At 44.3% G+C, this 18577-nt stretch overlaps 1 protein-coding gene and 1 long non-coding RNA gene across 2 annotated transcripts; one reads left to right on the top strand and one right to left on the bottom strand.

The window, feature by feature from the left end:
* The first annotated feature begins 189 nt into the window (after window positions 1–189).
* LOC308379613 lies at window positions 190–3017 on the top strand. The gene is made up of 7 exons (XR_013968990.1): window positions 190–308; window positions 713–864; window positions 1061–1110; window positions 1447–1491; window positions 2056–2090; window positions 2643–2684; window positions 2880–3017. It is a non-coding gene; the product is annotated as an uncharacterized lncRNA (long non-coding RNA).
* Window positions 3018–3955: 938 nt separating this feature from the next.
* fbf1 (Fas binding factor 1) lies at window positions 3956–17194 on the bottom strand (the record flags this gene model as incomplete). The annotated part of the gene is made up of 28 exons (XM_080856140.1): window positions 3956–4060; window positions 4394–4518; window positions 4630–4726; window positions 5040–5177; window positions 5436–5612; window positions 6467–6652; window positions 6953–7075; window positions 7211–7329; window positions 7637–7776; window positions 8001–8108; window positions 8328–8534; window positions 8861–8961; window positions 9408–9539; window positions 9799–9846; window positions 10673–10722; window positions 11284–11402; window positions 11706–11774; window positions 12514–12936; window positions 13135–13231; window positions 13313–13503; window positions 13816–13954; window positions 14056–14202; window positions 14735–14815; window positions 14940–15081; window positions 15264–15314; window positions 15401–15464; window positions 15555–15633; window positions 17176–17194. 28 exons carry the CDS (start codon window positions 17192–17194, stop codon window positions 3983–3985), a joined length of 3450 nt encoding a protein of 1149 aa, XP_080712266.1. The 3' UTR covers window positions 3956–3982.
* Window positions 17195–18577: the final 1383 nt, after the last annotated feature.

Raw genomic sequence — 18577 nt, 5'->3', positions numbered from 1 at the left:
AACACTAGGTCTCTTGCTTGTAGCTTGTATGTTCTCTCCTTTGTACGTCGCTTTGGATAAAAGCGTATGCAAAATGACTAAATGTCTTATGTAGGATGTTTTATATCACTGGTCAAACTCAATCACGTGGCTAGTTTACGTCATCACTACTATAAATCTCTGTGAGCAACGTTTCTTCATTCCTTTCTCCCCTTCTCCCTTCCTCAGTGGTGTGGACGGGGGCTTGAACTGGCGACGATGCCAGCTACTTCCATTGCTATGTGTGGTCTAGATGTTTGGACGGTCAGTGCTTCGGAACCACCTTGACGGTAAGTTTATGCAAAAAAAGTGGTTTTGTTTTATGGTTTGATACTACACTAACGTTAAATGGACTAACGTTAGCAGACGTTAGCCACTATGTTCGCAAGACCTTGATGGTTTACTGGCTCTGTGAACAATACTTATTAAGTGTTCTGTGCATGATTCTTGCCTATGTAAACATTTCAGTTAATGTTCTGATTTCAGTTTGCCTAACGTTATCATATGTGCTTTAAAACGGTCTGAGATGTGACCGCTAACGTTAGCTAGCATGATCTAATGAAACACGTGGTTGTGATTGGCCGGTCACCATACAGTTGGAGGTCTTCTAAATCCCATTAGCTACATGTGCAATGGTCAATGTTTAAAATTATTAATGTTTCTGTTACATTGATTATTGCCGTTCTTTTTATAGGAGACTTGGCGCCTGTCTTAACTTGTTCAGGCATGGCATGTGATGGCACGAATTTGCGAATGGAAGACCAGGCCACAGAGCTTGACATCCAAGTCATCTTGATTGGGGAAAGTGAGGCCGACTATTTGAGGCCTCACTCCGCAATACATTAAGTGAGTATTTCTCGAGAAATGCAAGTAACATGCAAACACCTTTCTGTGGTTTCTCTGATGAAATCCTTACATAGGAAAAGCCGTCTGATGCGATAACTGACGATTGTAAACTGTTCTGAGAAACATTTTAACAACATTGGGGAACTGATGGTAAGGCTGAACATTATTCTAAATGGTGCTTTCCCCCCCCTTCTAGGTAAAATCAAGTCAGGATTAACTGGCCAGGATTTGATGGCCCACCCTTAGGTAAGGTCCTGTAACTCTTATTATGGTAAAATATTTTGGTAGTCTATGTTAAGTTTAGGATGATGGTTGACCCGGTCTTAACCACTGTGGCTTAATGGTAATTTAAAACCTGTGACTATTGTCCACTGGTGGAAAATGGTACAAATTAAGTCAGTATTTCTGGAGAAATGCAAACACCCTTTCTATGGTTTCTCTGATGAAATCGTTACATAGGAAAAGCCGTCCGATGCGATAACTGACGATTGTAAACGGTTCTGAGAAACTTTTAAGCCACATCAGGGAACTAATGAGATCTGTTTGAATACAATTCTTAATTGGTATTTTTTTCCTTCTCAGGTGAAACACTAATAAACCAGGAATAACTTGAATGGCCACCCTTAGGTAAGATCCTGTTAATCTCAATATGGGGGTACAAGAATTTGGTGGTTGGCGTCACAAGCTTATGATGAAGATTGTTATCCCTGTCTGAACCACTGTGTGGATTAATGGTAACCTGAAGCTTGTGTGACTTGTCCACTGGTGCAAAACCATCTGTGTCAAACCAGAGTTGATAATTTTACATAAAGCATATGGCTTAGATGATTAAAATGGGGTGAATGGATGGCACAACTCAAGTGTTAGTAAGCAGGGCGGGGGAGTACCCGATTAGAGGTGCTGTGGCCAAGTTGATTGGGGAGGCTGTGCCTTGTGTTCTCAACTGCTCTCCTCATTCACTCCTGAAAAATAGTCAAACAGCTCATGTATGTGATCAATTTACTTAGATGTAGCTGTTTCGACAGAACAACTCCAGTGTTGTAATCTGGGTTTTGCACAAATATTATTGATGTGAAACTGTTTAAACTTTAAAATGACCGTGTGCTAAACCGTTCTGAACTATTTAGCCAGATTAGGGAAATAATGTCAAGGCTGTTTGAATCAAATTCTAAATGGTTCTTTTCTTCTCAGGTTAATCCAGGAATAACTTGGCTAGCCACCCTAAGGTAAGATCCTGTTAATCTTAATGTGGTGTACAAGAATTTGGTAGTGTCACAAGCTTATGATGAAGATTGTTATCCCTGTCTGAACCACTGTGTGGATTTATGGTAACCTGAAGCCTGTGTGACTATTACCCACTAGTGTCAAATCTGCAGTCAGTGCCAAACCAGAATTGATATTTTAACATAGAACATATGGCATAGAAGATTTAAATGGGGTTAGTGGATGGCACAACTCTGTGTTCGTGAAAACAGGGAGAGGGAGTACCTGTGCAAAGAGGTGCTGTGGCCAAGTTGATGGGGGAGGCTGTGCCTCGTGTTCTCAACTTATCCTCATTCTCTCCTGAAAGTCAAATAACCAGCTCTCACTACTGAAGCGTTAGTGTGGGATTTGTATGAAATGTGTATTGATCCACGCACAAAAGTTCCTTAATTGAATTGCGTGAAACAGCTTACACGTTAACGTGTGGTAAACATTTGTAAGGCTCTTAGCCACATTAGGGGAATAATGGAAAGGCTGTTTTGAATACATTTCTAAATTGAGCTTTTTCTTCTCAGGTGAAACCATTAGGCCAGGAATAACTTGATGGTGACCATGAGGTAAGATACCGTTAATCTTAATATAAAGGTACAATAATTTGGTAGTTGTCACAAGTTTATGATGAAGATTGTTATCCCTGTCTGAACCACTGTGTGGATTAATGGTAACCTGAAGCTTGTGTGCAAATGTGCAATAAGCAATGCAACTTGCACTTGGGAAATTGAATTTGAACTAATTCTGTTAATGTCCTACAGGTCATTAGCTCAAAGGAGGAGTCCTGGTCACACTAAGTGAGCCTCTGGACAGGTGTGGACGTGTGGAGATACAACAGCACAACGTGTACAAATTCAATTTGTTTGCACTTATAAAATAAATGAAAAGGATGTACAAAATGTTTGGTGTCGTCTGAAATGATGAATTGTATGGTGCTGCCTTCATTAAGTCCTGGAAGAACTGCTGATCTTGGAGGAAGTCTCTGTCCTGAGGATAAATGTGTGTTTCAAAACCTTATTAAGCCCTTGTACTTAAAGCTATTATATCAACTCAATGCAGTGGTAAATAGGGTGGATGTGCTTTGTGCTACTGACTCAATACCATTTAACAGCCCAGCCCAATTTAATATCACTAAAGGGTTGAGTTCTAGTTTCCACACCTCTGGGATGTGAATTGAATATACTTCGATGTGAAGGCCCCTCATAATCGTGGTTGAGTACCTGCCCTCATTCATGCTGATTTTAAACTTCTACAGACCAACTGTAAATGGCACATCCTTGGTAAACACATTTTAATGAAGGTACTGAATTGAGAAAATGACCCTACTGTTTAACATTTATTGTGCTATACTGAGTGATGAGCCCAGGGTATAGCGTACCTTTGCTGAGTGTCAGTTTGGCTAGAAGTTCTGGGGGAGTTGATGGGAGAATGGAGCTGGACTGGAGGGATATCAGCTGCTGACTACTGCTCACTGGTGCCATATCTGCAGTCAATAGCAAACCAGAATTGTTTGTTTTACACAATATATGGCAGAGGAGATTTATATGGGACAACTGTCAATGTGAGGGGGAGGCTGTGCCTCGTGGTCTCAACTTCTCATCATTCGTTCAGTCCTCATTCACTACTGTCTGGATTAATGGTAACCTGGAGCCTGTATGCAAATGTGCAATAAGCAATGCAACACTTGGGAATTGGTAAATATATTGCAACTCATTTTGTAAACATCCTACTGGTCATTAGCTCAAAGGAGGAGTCCTGGTCACGCTGAGAAATTAACCTCTGGACAGGCGTGTTGTGTGGAGAAGCAACATCACAATGTGTAAAAATTAAATTTTATTGCACTTTAAAAAAAAGATTTGCGGTGTCATGTGTGAAATGAATTGAATGGAGAAGCCTTCAGCGTGTCTAGGAAGAACTGCTCATCTTGGAGGAAGTCTCTGTCCTGTAAAGAGGATAAATGTGTGTTTCAAAACTTTATTGAGCCCTTGTACTTAAAGATAATAAATCAACTTAATGCAACGGTTAAGTAGGGTGCTTATGCATGTTCCTTGTCCAGCTGACTTAATACAAAAAGTTTTCACATGGCTCAGTCAGAAATAAAGTTACTATCAGTAAAAGGTTGAGGTGGTCGTGGTGGCATACCTGCCCTTATTCATGCTGATTTAAACTACTTCAGACCAACTGTAAACTGCACATCCTAAGCAAACCATTTGAATGAAAGCACTGAATTGAGATTTTTTTTTATATTTAGTGATGAGCCCAGGGTATAACATACCTTTTCTGCAGAGTGTCTGAGCATGGCCAGTTTGGCTAGAAGTTCTGGGGACGCTGTGTTGTTGATGGGAGAATGGACCTGGACTAGAGGGGACATCAGCTGACTACTGCCCACTGGTGCAAAATCTGCAGTCAAGGTCAAACAAGAATTGATCATCAAACACTGAGAACATTATGGCAGAGAACATTTAGATGAGACAACTTATCAGTGTTTGTGTAAGCAAGGAGAGGGAGTACCTGTGTAAAGAGGTGCTGTGGCCAAGTTGATGGGGAGGCTGTGCCTCGTGTTCTCAACTTCTGTCATCCTCATTCGTTCAGTCATCCTCATTCGCTCCTGAAAGATGAAGTCAAATAACCAGCTCTCATGTATGTGATCAACGGCCAATGTAAAGATGCAATGTAGATGTAAAGATGCATGTAACAGGCTCAAGAACTATTGTAACATTGAAATTGGTATGAAATGTCCATATTGATCCATTCATACAAATTTAGGAACCAAAACAACATCTTCAGGTAAAACAGCTAAACTTTTAAAATGAGCATGTTGTCTCCTATGTTTTCGTATGTAACTGGACGAGTGATGCAGGGTGCGGCGGTGCCCCCACATCTTGAGGGTGGAGCTGGACAGAGCTGCAGATGCCCCTCACCTGGTGCAGGTGTTGCTCCTGCTGCCGCAGCCGCTCCATCTGTGCGTGGATACTACGCAGCCGTGCCTGGTGCTCTGCCTCCACCTGTTGGGCCTCCTGTAGTGCCCGCTCCCCCTCCCCAAACTTCTCTGCGGCCAGCTGCACACAGACAGGCAACAATGCTCATTACTGTTTCACAACTCTAAGAATGACATCTTGAGAATATATATAAATAAACCTGATTTTATTAGAAGGTTTGTATACATCTTCATCTTGAAAGCAATTACTTTTAACAGATGAATCATCATTTCTCCAGCCCTCCCTGTGACCAGTCAAATTCATAGTCATGTAAAGAGCATTACGTAATTTTACGAAGGCTGTACCCCAGCTTCACCAAATATCAAATGTTGCTCCCACCTTGCTGAAGCTCTCCACCTCCTGAGCTCTGGTCTTGAGTCGGAGCGCTGTGGCACTCAGCTTCTCCTTCTCCCGCTCCAGGTCCTCCCTGAGGCGATCCAGGAACTCTCGCTCCCGAGTCGCTGCATCTTCTCTCTGCTTCAGCTCCCCTGCCCTCAGCTTGAGCTCGGCCGTCTCCTGCGCACGCACAGATGACATCACGTCTCAGTGCGGGTCCGTGCAAAACTGAGTAAGCACACCAACAACATATGCATCTCGCATCATCATTTGTCAGGGGTTAACTATGTCATTCACAAGCCTGTAGTAGAGATGATGTCCTTCACAATTGAAAACTAGATAATGGTGAAGGTTTGAGAGCTGTAGTGGACTGTATAGTTGGATTTGTCAGCATAGGTCTGGTCTGATTTCTGTTCAAGGGCTACTTCCCACTCATGCTGCTCGCTGCTCCCTCATGCCATGCTGACACTGCAGCCCTCTACCTGTGCGAAGCTGATGATAGAGCCCTCACGGTGGGCGTCTCTCTACCTGTGCGAAGCTGATGATAGAGCCCTCACGGTGGGTGTCTCTCTACCTGTGCGAAGCTGATGATTGAACCCTCACGGTGGGCGTCTCTCTACCTGTGCGAAGCTGATGATTGAACCCTCACGGTGGGCGTCTCTCTACCTGTGCGAAGCTGATGATTGAACCCTCACGGTGGGCGTCTCTCTACCTGTGCGAAGCTGATGATTGAGCCCTCACGGTGGGCGTCTCTCTACCTGTGCGAAGCTGATGATTGAACCCTCACGGTGGGCGTCTCTCTACCTGTGCGAAGCTGATGATAGAGCCCTCACGGTGGGCGTCTCTCTACCTGTGCGAAGCTGATGATTGAGCCCTCACGGTGGGCGTCTCTCTACCTGTGCGAAGCTGACGATTGAACCCTCACGGTGGGCGTCAGTCTACCTGTGCGAAGCTGATGATTGAACCCTCACGGTGGGCGTCTCTCTACCTGTCCGAAGCTGATGATTGAACCCTCACGGTGGGCGTCTCTCTACCTGTGCGAAGCTGATGATTGAACCCTCACGGTGGGCGTCTCTCTCCAGGGCTCGGCTGGCCTCCCTCTCCACCCGCTCCTGCCGCAGCTTCTCCTGCGTGTGGTACTGCGTCCACTCGGTCGCCAGCTTCCTGCGCTCCTCAGCACAGCGCTTCATCACCTGCTGCTGCTCCTCCAGCAGGGCACTCTGGAGGGGGGAGAGAGAGAGACGCACAGAGGGAGAGAGAGAGAGGGAGAGGGAGAGAGAGGGGGGGGGGAGAGAGACAGAGAGAGGGAGAGAGAAAGAGAGAGAGAGAAACAAATAATTGTGTGACAAAAAACATAATTTCTACCGATGTTATGCATGTGCATCATTAATGTTTCCGCCGTGTCTGTCTTTTGGTTTCTCTGTCTCTCTCTCGGTCACCTTGTCACCCAGCTCCTCTGACTCGGAAGTGGGTTATTGAGAAACTGACAGAGCCTCTCACAAACAGACACACACACAAACCTTGGCTCTCTCCAGCTCTTCTCTCTCTATGCCTGTCTGCTGGGCCATGGTCCGTCTCTCCTCCTCCAGGCCCCTCAGGGTGGACTCTGCTTTCGCCTGTTCCGCTGAGACCCTCCAGCGCTCCTGAAGCACACCAACACCAGGAATGAGCTACCATCTCTGAGGAGATTCGGACCCAACTCTATTTTCACACTGACAAGAGGTCTGCAGACAAAGGTGGGGCCTGCCCTCGAGCCGAAGGGGTCGTCCCTTTCTGACCTTCTCCAGCTGCCTCTGCTGCTCGGCCAGCTGGGTGTCCATCTTGGCGATGACCTCCTGCAGCCTCGCCCTCTCCTCGGCCATGGCCCTCTGCTGCTGGCTCAGACGGTCCTGCATCACTGACCCAGCAAAAACAACACATGGTATAATTCTTCAGGTTCTGCCTTGAAACTTGAATGAACAAGAAAGTTCTGGAAAAAGAGGGGGGGGACCAGTATCACTGAGTATCACACAATTTATATGTTGTACTTTATCAACGTTTGTACTGAATCGATGCATAGTCCGAAGGCAGACTGATTATCGAGGTCTCTATGTTCAGTTACTAAAACACCAGTGTTTCAAAGTTACAGTTAACTGCATTTATTTCAACTTATTAAAGATTGGATCAAAACCGAGTGTCCCGAAAAAGCTGACTGCTGCAGGCACCTCTGAGCTGCTCGTCCCTCTGCCGTGCCCCCAGCTCCAGGCCTTGGGTGGTGTGCTCGTGGGTGCTCTCCACCCGAGAGGACACGTCCCCCAGCCGCCGCGAAAACTGCTCCATCTGTTCGATCACCACCGTCAAGGACCTAAAAAAAAAACAACAGAACATTAGTCTTCTCTGCTCTCCACTGCTATGACTATATTTGCCAAAGAAGCTCTTATCTAAAACCTCTTTTGGCAAGCTGCACTGCATACAGTGTCCACCAAAAATCCCTTTATTATACATAAATGTAAACAGGAACAGATCACTTCTTCTATGGATGACAAGACTCTGTATATGGGAGGTGGGCTGGTAGTAATGCTGCGAGACCTGGTTTGGGAGGTGGCGCTAGTCACTGCGTCAATCTCCTCCTCCTTCAGCCTCTTCAGTCGAGTAACCTGCTCCTCGTGGTCCTTCTTCATCTCCAGAATGGACTTCCTGGGAGGGGGCAGGACATGCTGCTTAGTGCTATGAAACATTTCACACATTTTAGACAGGGCGTTATTCTATTATTGCAATACACAGTATTGTGTTTGCAGTGGTTTTTACTGGTGGCTATATATTTGCCGCAGGTCTACATTCCATGGCTGTGCTGCCTGTTTCATGGGGTGAATCCTGCCAAACCCAAACACAGTGAACACAGGGGATTTCTGGCACCTCTGCAGCTCACGGAGCCGCTCCACCTCGCGGTCTCGGTCCTGCTGGCTCTGGGCGAGGCGACGCTGTTGCTGGGCCTGCAGCTCGGCTCTCTCCTGCTCCGAGAACCGGGTGATGGAGGCCAGACGCTCCGCCAGGTCCTCGTTCTCCTGCTGCATGCGCGTCTCCCGCTGGGCTCCAGACTCCTCCAGAAGTTTCACACGAGCCCTGGAGGGGCGCACACACACACACACACACACACACACACACACACACACACACACACACACACACACACACACACACACACACACACACACACACACACACACAGTCACACACACAGTCACACACAGACTGTCTGTTCAGGTACCTGTGTGTGTGGTGTACCTGTGTGGTGTACCTGACCTGTGTGTGTGTGTGTGTGTGTGTGTGTGTGTGTGTGTGCGTGTGTGTGTGTGTGTGTTGTACCTGTGTGTGTGTGTGTGTGTGTGTGTGTGTGTGTGTGTGTGTGTGTGTGTGTGTGTGTGTGTGTGTGTGTGTGTGTGGCGTACCTGTGATTGTTCTCCATCAGCTCCGTGTCCTGCTTCTGGCGTAGCTGCATGCTCTCCAGCAGCATCTGGTTCTGGCTCCGCTCCAGCTGGAGGGTTCGCACCTTCATACACACACACACACACACACACACACACACACAGATAATAGATACTGGGTCAAGCTCACCAGCTGCATCAATTTAATACCACAGAAATGTAATATAAAGCCATTGCTGTCTTTACTTATATCTCAAGTCACACTTTTATAGAGCTGAACAATTTGGAGCAGTACAAATCCATACTCTGAAGCACCCTTGGCACAGCAGACAAGTTGGCTAATTGGAAACTAATGATGTCAATGTTCATTAGAAATCTAGATAAAATGTTAATGTTGCCAATTTAATGTTACTCTTCCCCTTTCCTCTGAGATCCGAGCTTGCAGCATGGCCATCTGAAACTCTGTTTTCTACTTTCTGAAGTGTAATAAATACCTGTACGGATGTGGTGTGGTGTGTTCTGGTGTGGTGTGTTCTGGTATGGTATGGTGTGGTGTGGTGTGGTGTGGTACCTGGCCCTCCAGCTGGATGATGCGAGCCTGCAGTGTGGTCAGCTGCTCCCCTGCCTGCTGCTCGGCTTCCCAGCGCTGCCTGTGCAGGGCCCCCACCTCCACCGCTCCACCCAGACCCCACCCGCCCACCAGCTGTGCCCCGGAGCACATAAGACAGGAACACATTACTGCCAAGCCCTAAGCTAAGCCATCACACAGAGGCTAAAAAAGGCCAGGGTGTGAACTGTGGAAATATTTGTATTTACTGCACAACACAAGCTGACTTATACTTCTATTTATAAAATATAAAAAGAGCACAACATTCAGCAAAGACAGAACAATGTATAGATCATGTCCTGTGATGTCTCATCTACAGGGATGTGATCTCCCACATGCTTCGTGTTGTATTTACCTGTTGTTGTAGTAAAAGCTGCTGAAGGCTCTCTGTGGACAAGGACACCTGATCGGGAAACATAGAGGAACATATAAGGAAAGGTGGGAAGAAAAAATCTGGAGCCAGCATTGTCTAATTGGCTTTCTTCTTCCTACATGCTAAAGTATATTGTCATGCAACTCAAACATACACACTGCTCTCTTTATTGATTTTATGTGTAAAAATCTGTAGTGCATGGTGTCCACATGCGTGGACAGTTCATTAAACTTCATTTTGTTTCGCATTATCATAGTAATATTCTCCAAACCACATAGGGGCAGTGACAGTAGACTCAGAGCAATATAATAACAATATGTATAATCTTGTATTTGGAATGTTAACTGTGTAATGACATCATTAAGTCAAGATGGCTGACGGTGCTGAACATGTGCTGAATACTCCAGGCATATCTGTTAAAAACTTCTACCCAAGAAGGCCAAATCAGTCCCAAAAAAACATTAGCATGTAGAGGAAAGTGTGTTGAACAAATCTGTGTAAAAAAAAATGAAATTGGATGTAAAATATAGTTTGTACACCCTAAAAACCAACTGTCCACGTATGTGGACGTCATGCATCAGAGGTATCGGATGGTATTAAATCCCATTATAAAATTATTATAATAATTTTTTTTTTATTTGAATTTCAAGTTTAGGTTCATTTTGAGTAAGAAAATCAATCCAAAAAAAATCTAGACCATTTTTTTCATAATTCATGCATGAAAGGGTTAATAAAAATATGTTTTTAAATCTTCCAACCATGTTTAAACATTATATATGCATACATTCAAATTGAAGAAGTTACAGTTTACAGTTACAATCAAGTTCACAGTTAGAAACCATGTCAATCTGCTGACCTGAGGTTGGCTAACCGGAGCTGCATTCTCCACTGTTCTCTGTTGTGGTACTGCAAAGACATGGAAACAATTCAGATCACAGCGAGATATTGCAGAGACAAGATAAGACAATGAAACAATGAAACATTTACAACCACAAGATTTACAAACAAAGCTCTCCTAAGCTTCTGATCTACATTGTCCACCTCTCACTCAAGAGTACCTACACCAGGTGGCGCTGTTCAACCCAGCAGCTATGGGGTCGGGCACCTGCCATGTCTGTGCTGCGCAGCTGGGGGGCAGAGCCAGCTCCCTGGGGGCCAATCCAGCCTGCTCCTGTGAGGGGGAGCACTGGGGATGGGGACGCATAACCACTGTTCTCTGCTGCCGCGGTTGGGAGACCTGGTCTATTGGCACTACTGTAGGTGACTGCAGGGGAAATGGGGCAGGATCCGGCAGACTAGCAGGGTAAGCTGAACTATCTTAAGGGATGGTGGCAAGGAGAGGTGAGAAATAAAGAGAGTGTCAAACTCCTTCACTTGCTGCATGACTATGTTGCAAACTCCCAAGCAGGCAAAGTGCAGCAGCAATAGGAGACAAACAACGGACGCCTGACGTGTTTAGCACCTTACCTCTGGTTATGATGGGTCCTTGATCAGCTTTGCTTGGCCTCAGTTGGTCCCCCCCTACTGGTTTTGAGAGGGACGGAGTGGGACTACCTGTCCTCTGTGAAACAACAGAAGGGCCTCTCCTGAGAGAGAGGAGACACAGATATGTCATTTGATGAGATATTCATTACGGTTATATTCCAACTGGCTCCAGGCTGATAATAGTGCTCAGCACATCTACCTTCAATTTCACTAACTCAAAAGTTAATGACAAAACCTATTAGCTGATCCAATCAACTTCAACATAATTGGCAATCCTTAATGATGCCCCAAACCCAAGGGACATCTCCATACCACAGACACAATGTGTGGTACCGGGCTATGGTGTTTTAAGTGCCATACATGAATGCCACCGTCAGAAATCATTAAAAGTCCAGTGGCCTCACCCTGCCTCCTTGTTTAGCTCCAGTGTGTCTTCTTGTTTTCTCCGGGGAGTTGGTGAAGGTTGGCGTTTACTGTGAAAATAATTGATAATGATAATAAACCATCACCACATAACCATCAAGATTACCCTCCCAGTTGCATTAATGATTATGTACTAGGGGTAAGGGGAATAATCGATTATTCGATTTTTCTCGATTCTCTCTAAAGCGATTCTCTCTCAGAAAAGTTTGTAATCGATTTTGTAATAAAAAAAAAAAAATGCAAGCTGCATCGATTATTGGATTGTTCATAGAAAGTCAAAATTGTGACAAGGAAAAGCTTTTTCTCTAATAAAAAATAGAAAAGGTTATTCATCTGTTGATTTTCTTTAATTATCAAACACAAAGTAGGAAGTGTGGCAAAGACTCTGAGTAGCAAACTCAAATGCTTTAAAAGTCGAAATGGATTGATAATTGTTTTATCGGTTTAGAATTGATAATCGATAATCGTTTTTTTACACATCCATTTTATGTTGAAATGCAATTATCGATTGATTATCGATTATCAATTCAAAACCGATAAAACGATTATCGATGCATTTTGACTATTAAATAATTTGATTTCATTAGTTTGCAACTCATAGTCTAAAATCACTTCCTACTTTGTGTTTGATAATGAAATCGAATCGAATCGTGAGGTGCCAAGAGATTCCCACCCCCATTATGTACGTCAGACGCCAAAATTTGACGTTGACATATGCTTGTCCTAGAGAGGACGTCTGCATGTAGGATTGAATGATCTGCTACAAAACATCGGTCATCTCTATCTTACCTGAGAAAGGAGTCCACCTCCACGTCCTCTCCCAAGCCAAGGGCATCCTGCTGGGCAACCTTCTTCTCCTCGTTGACCTTCTTTCGACTTAGTGCACCAGCCAACCAATCGTCCTCCTGCTCTTTCTCCGTCTCCTCCATCTCTCCGAGCCCCTTGCCAGTGTCCTGTGTGGATCTGGTGCTTTTGGGTGAAGATGTGGCTATCTCTGTGGTGGGCTTTGATGATGGGGAGGGAGGAACTTTAGAGTCGTCTGTTGTGGCCGTGTACTCTATTGGTTTCTTTGGCTCTTCCACTTCCTCATTAGCATCATCATCCTGTTTGAGCCCCAACCAATCAGCCGTAGGCCTGCTGGCACGTGTGGGTGTGGCAGGAGTGCTGGGCTTTGACCTGCGCTCAGGTGAGCTAATATCTTCTGTGGAGAATCTAGACAATTGAACAAAAATATAAAGGGTTTCAAAGTAAGGAGTGAGCTAGACGAATGAACACAAATATAAATGGTTGGATATTAGGGAACGACCTAGAGCATTGAACACAATTAAGGTTTGATATTAAGGAGCGACCTTGGTTAGTTTGACCGTACAGTGACACAGTAACTCACCTGATATTAACATTAGTTCTCACCTGACTGACTGCCTGCGGGACTGTCTTCCTTCTGGGGTGCCGGCCAGTGTGGGTTGGTAGGAGCCAAAAGTGAGGTCCTCCTCTCCAAAAGGAGCATCTATTGGAAGGAAAGAGTCTGGTTACATCTTCCTTAAATAGAGGGTATACTTAGCAGGGCATACTGGTGAGGTGGACTCACCTTTGGCACCACCCCTCTTCTGCTGCTGCTGCTGCTGCTGCTGTTGCTGCGGTTGTTGTTGTTGTTGCTGCTGCTGCTTCTGTTGCGGCGGTTCTTTCTTCTCCCCTGTTGGGGGGCGCTCCAGCAGGTGTGGGGATGTCCCTCTGCCCAAGATCTCGTCAAGCCTGGTGCGCGGTCTCTGGGGGGGCTCACTGTTCAGCACGAGAGGGGGCATGTGTCAGTGTAGAGACAGTAACTGGATGAACATGAACAATGATCTAAACATTTACATTTAATACACTTATGCGAGAATCACAGTCAGTCGGTAGACAATAGCGCACAATCTTAGCAATAGAACAGAGTATTCTATGATGGGCACTGGCAGTCAAGACACATTACAGGATCCCAAACATCTTCTCTGTTATAACATGATATTCTAAGCTTTGTTTACTGCCACTGTTACTCTACTAACGCGAGCCTCTCTTCTGAATTGGTTAGGAGCTTTGGAGCATTGGCAAAGGTACCTTTCTTTCTTTGGAGCCAGTGGGACGGTTTTGTTCTTAGATGTAACTGCTTCTCCAAATCCTAGGGCATTCATGAGGTCATCCTCATCATCATCAAATGTCAGCTCGTCCCGTTTCTTTGGTGCCAGGGCCGGTGATGCTTTTTTAAGCAGACAAAAAAAGGATCACATTCGCACATGAATGACACATGATTAAATAAATGAAATAAACAAACGATAACCAGCATTTGACAGAAATTACCCGTCTCATTCTTTTTCTGACTGATATGAGGGGACGCAGAGGGGGAGTCACTTTTTTCCCCTGACGCCTTCTCTGACAGGGAGCTTGGTTTGGGTGCCTTTGGAGGATCCAATTCATCCAGTAGGTCATCCAGGGGGTCGTCAAAGTCTGAATCAGAAAGCAACAAGGCCAAATCACATACTGGACAACTAATGATCATTGAAAATAAGTCTGAGCAATTCCTTCACTCAAGGTAATGGGAAATGTTTGTTGGGTGATGTTTATATGTTCCCAATACACACTATGTTCCATAACCTTGAGGGAATCTTCACAGCGTGAACCTGAATAAGGCAATGATTCTATGGATACCTTTTTCACCTGCAGGTGGTCCAGGTGGAACAATATCGCCACCCTCATCATCTTAAACAATGCAGCAATGAGAGGGGGAAGAGGAGTACAGTAAGACCTCCATAATCATATGGGGGAGAAGTATACACCTCTCATTCAACTAACCCAACGGACCCAAACACCTGTATGAAACCAAACACCTGTTCTCCAAGTCAATGGAATACGGTTGTCACAGTAATCTTAAATATAAACATATTGTTTACACATTAATCTTTACAAATGGTAGTTGTGAAAAAAGTATCTGACTGTTCAAGGGCTATGCGGCACAATGAGGAAAGAGTTATAAAGTTACCTATAAAGCTGAATTTCTTGTAACCCCGTGCTGTTGATGCGGGTGCTGAGCTAGGCTTCCTCTCCTCGTGGGCGGGTACATCTGAGGAGGACACACTATGGTCAGCTCTAACAGCCACAACCCTAAGTTCAAGCACCGGATCCAACACGCGGGTATTGGGCATTCATCAGTCTCTTGTGTGTTACTCCTAAGTGTCATAACATACCCGTGTCATTGACCTTCAGCTTGTCTCCAGGGTTCGATGGCTCTGGCTTAGGACCTGCTGATGTGTAGCTCTTAGTCTGTGGTGGGGCAGAGCTTGGTTTCTTCTGTGACCCAAACAGGTCAGCATCCATGTCATCTATGTCCTGAAGATTTAAAGTCGATCACCAAATTAAGTTGCGACAATTTTGCTACATACAGTTTGATAACATTTAGAATTAGCAAATGTAACAGTAACAGAATACTATGTTTCCCACCTTAATTCCTCTACTTGACTTTAAGAGAGGCCCAAATAATGATCATTATGAATGAACCTGTAGCTCCTTACCTTCATGCTCTCCAGAAGAGCTTGAGGATCAGCCTCTGACACATCCGACACCTGCAAAGAAACAACTCTCAAAATGAAACGGGATTAAGCACCCTAGCTCAAGAGTATATGATATGTTTAGTTTACTATCAACCTACTTCCTCTTCTTTCTCGGCTTCCTCTGCCAGTTTACTGAAGAAGTCATCATCTTCCAACACGGACCTGGAAATCACAGCCGATGACAGAAACATGAAAAAAAGGGCAACCTAATCAGTGTTTCAAGGCTTTCTGTCTCACCTGGTCGCACCTTACCTCTTGCCACTGCGCGACGGCAGTACACCTTTTGCCCTTGTGCGCTCACGGAAAGGAGTTTGGGTCTTTGCAGGGAAATCTGTGAGAATAAAAAAAAAAACAAGACAGCTGTGTAAGAGGATTCATATTTGCCACGCATTATTAACTTCTTGTAGGAGCAACACGGCTTTGCGGTTATAATACATTCACGACATTGTATTTTGTATAGATAAATACAGAGGTATAACCCTCAAGAATGTACACATACCATCCTCGTCTAAAAGACCTCCAAGTACATCATCAATTGACCTGTCGCTAAGCGCCGCCCTTAGAACGCAGATGAACCAATGACATTCCAGCCTGAACTGGACTCGGACATCGGCTCCGATAACTCCATTGAAAACAACAGGGAGGAGACCTTTTTCAATAATTTAATGATCGATTGATGTTGCTTATGAAAAAACAAAAAACATGGTCAAACGATGTGCTTGGGGTACACGTAACACCGACAGTAGGTATCCCGATAGGCTGCAGAATGGGGTATATTTCATCCCTTTCCCCAAGCCACAACGGGACAAAAACAAGTGTGTACTGTAGGCTAATTGTGGTAATGTAGTTTCAACATAAATGGCCAAACGATGTGCATGGGATAGATACAACACTGATACGAGTTATCGTGAGAAGATAGGCAATGGGGTATATTGTATCTCATTTCCTAAACGAAAACAAGACCGGTCCAAAATATCTCCGGTGGGTGGATTAAGCTGTGTGACAGACCGCACAGTGAACGCTACGCTACGTTCATTAGCTGCCATACTCTTGTTAGAATTTCCCATTGCTAAAGCAATCAACTAAGCCTACATGATAAAAGGCATAGGCCTACTCATTATTCACAGTACCTGCTTACTTTCACCACTGATGTTATGCTAGGCTTAGGCAAGTTATCTCTGGTTCAAATTAGCTAACGTTAATGATTAAATAGCTGCGCTAGCGTAACTTTGTCAGTTATGGGACAGTTTATTAAACAAACGATAGGTTTAATAATGGATTAACATGACAACGTGAACGAAACACACGCATGCCGGTAATTAAAAAGGTTACATTAACAAGCTAAACAATTAGGACCATGGCCATGGTTTGGACACTGTCCTGTCAGGGGCAGGTTCCTGCTAGTTAATAAACGTAGGTGTACATCTCGGTGCCTTCCAGATTAGTTAAATTAACTGACTGTGAATTTATTGTATCTTTCCCATGCGGTGCATGAACAAAGCTGGTATTGGATGTATTTATCTGCAATCGCGATGACCGTGAGTTAGGCTTCTCCCTCTTGCATTGAGCTCTGTAAATTCTCGCCTCAAATTTAAGCTTGTTATCCACCATATCGAGTTTTAAATTGTATACATATCCCTCCATTGCATAATTAAGTCCCTTTTGAAGCCTTCTAGGCGAAATCAGGTCCTTTTGTCTCCAAAAGTTGTCTAGAGCCTCTTAGGATATAGTTTTGTCACTGATAGCTGCCATTGTAAACTCTAGTCAGCTCTGATAAAGTGTCCGATTTAGCAGCTGTCACAATGGGGGGCGGGGCTTAGCGATAGGTCAATTGAGCCTATGGAAAAAGAATGCGGTTTTAAATCCATTTTACAATTTGGAACGTTGTACATGTCAATTCCATAATATAAAACTTAATGGACTTACTTCGTAAAGCCTTCTTTTGTTTTGCGGTCTGTTGTGGTAGAAGAGCATACAAAAAATGTTCGATGATGTCAGGAGGACTTTACTGTCACATAGCTAACTACAACACCGCCATGCATGCAGCACTCCAATGGGAAGATTCTAACAGTGGTGACTTACTAACTAGCAGTATTCATAATAACAAAAGATACAGTTTAGCCTTTGCAAAGTAAATGCATTACTCTATCAAGGTTGTCATACTCACCATGGTTTTCTAGCTTGGGCAGATAACAGGTTAACTGGATGAGGTTAAATCTCTTCAGAGCGTCGGCGTCACCAATGGTAACCGTAGCGAGAAGCAATCTCATAACCCATGATTGCGGACTTGTTTTGATAAAAGATAAATTAATGCAGCCAACAGTATCCTCATAAGGTATTGTTTCACAACCTTCGTATCTCTAAAATACAAATTTACCCATGGATAAAAGCTAATTAAGCTTAATGATACTGCATAACTTAATGTTAAGTTCATTTCATGAGGCTGCAACCTTAGCTGTACCAAGTAGCAAGACGGTTGCTACATAAACCTACTTCTGACAATTTGCAATAAAGTGTTCGAAATTAAAGACATATAGGGGGCATCCGATGGACAAAATGACACATACTTAATTCCTGAAATATCACTCACATGATGTCTTTTGACCTGGACAGAAATCGTCTTAAAAGATTTCGAACACTCAAGGTTCGTTGGAGGAACTTCCTGTTTGCGCCTGAGATTTGTGGGTAGTGTAGTACCCATGAACAGTTCCATGAAAACACCACTAGGTTGAGCTAGTGTTTTAAAAATGACAAAGCTCCGGTACGATTTAACCCAACTGACCCCAACACAGAGATGGTAGTGTCAGCTTCCAGGGGAGTTTGTTGTTACGGCGGCATGTTTGAAGTGGACTCCTGCTGTGATTAATACTTTTCTTATGCACTGTTTGTTGTCATCTGGGTTTGAAGACATGCAGGAGGATATGCTGATGTCTCAGCATTAGTAAGCCTGTTATCACTTGCTTGCGTTTGCAGATGAATTGTTTGGGACATTCCTTTGCTAGCCTTCTGAGTTGTCTGTGGGATGTCCATGCCACAATTCATGTGCAGAAGCAGAGGATGAGAAATCCGCAGAGCCTGGGTTCTGAGTATTGTTGATGCAAAGAACTTCATCCAAAATCCACTGCTGACTTTACATTTGCCCAGAATGTGCCAATTTGTTTATTTAATGCTGACAGTCGAGACCATGTTTGAAAAGATATTTCTGCATTAAAGTTTTGGATTTACATTAGGCAAGCTAAACATTAATTTAACAACAGCAACTCCAAAACAAAATG

Source organism: Sprattus sprattus (genome assembly GCF_963457725.1).
Source record: "Sprattus sprattus genome assembly, chromosome: 18".
In the NCBI taxonomy this organism is placed as follows: Eukaryota; Metazoa; Chordata; class Actinopteri; order Clupeiformes; family Clupeidae; genus Sprattus; species Sprattus sprattus.
The sequence above is the reverse complement of the archived record's forward strand: the minus strand, read 5'-3'. Positions and strand labels throughout refer to the sequence as shown.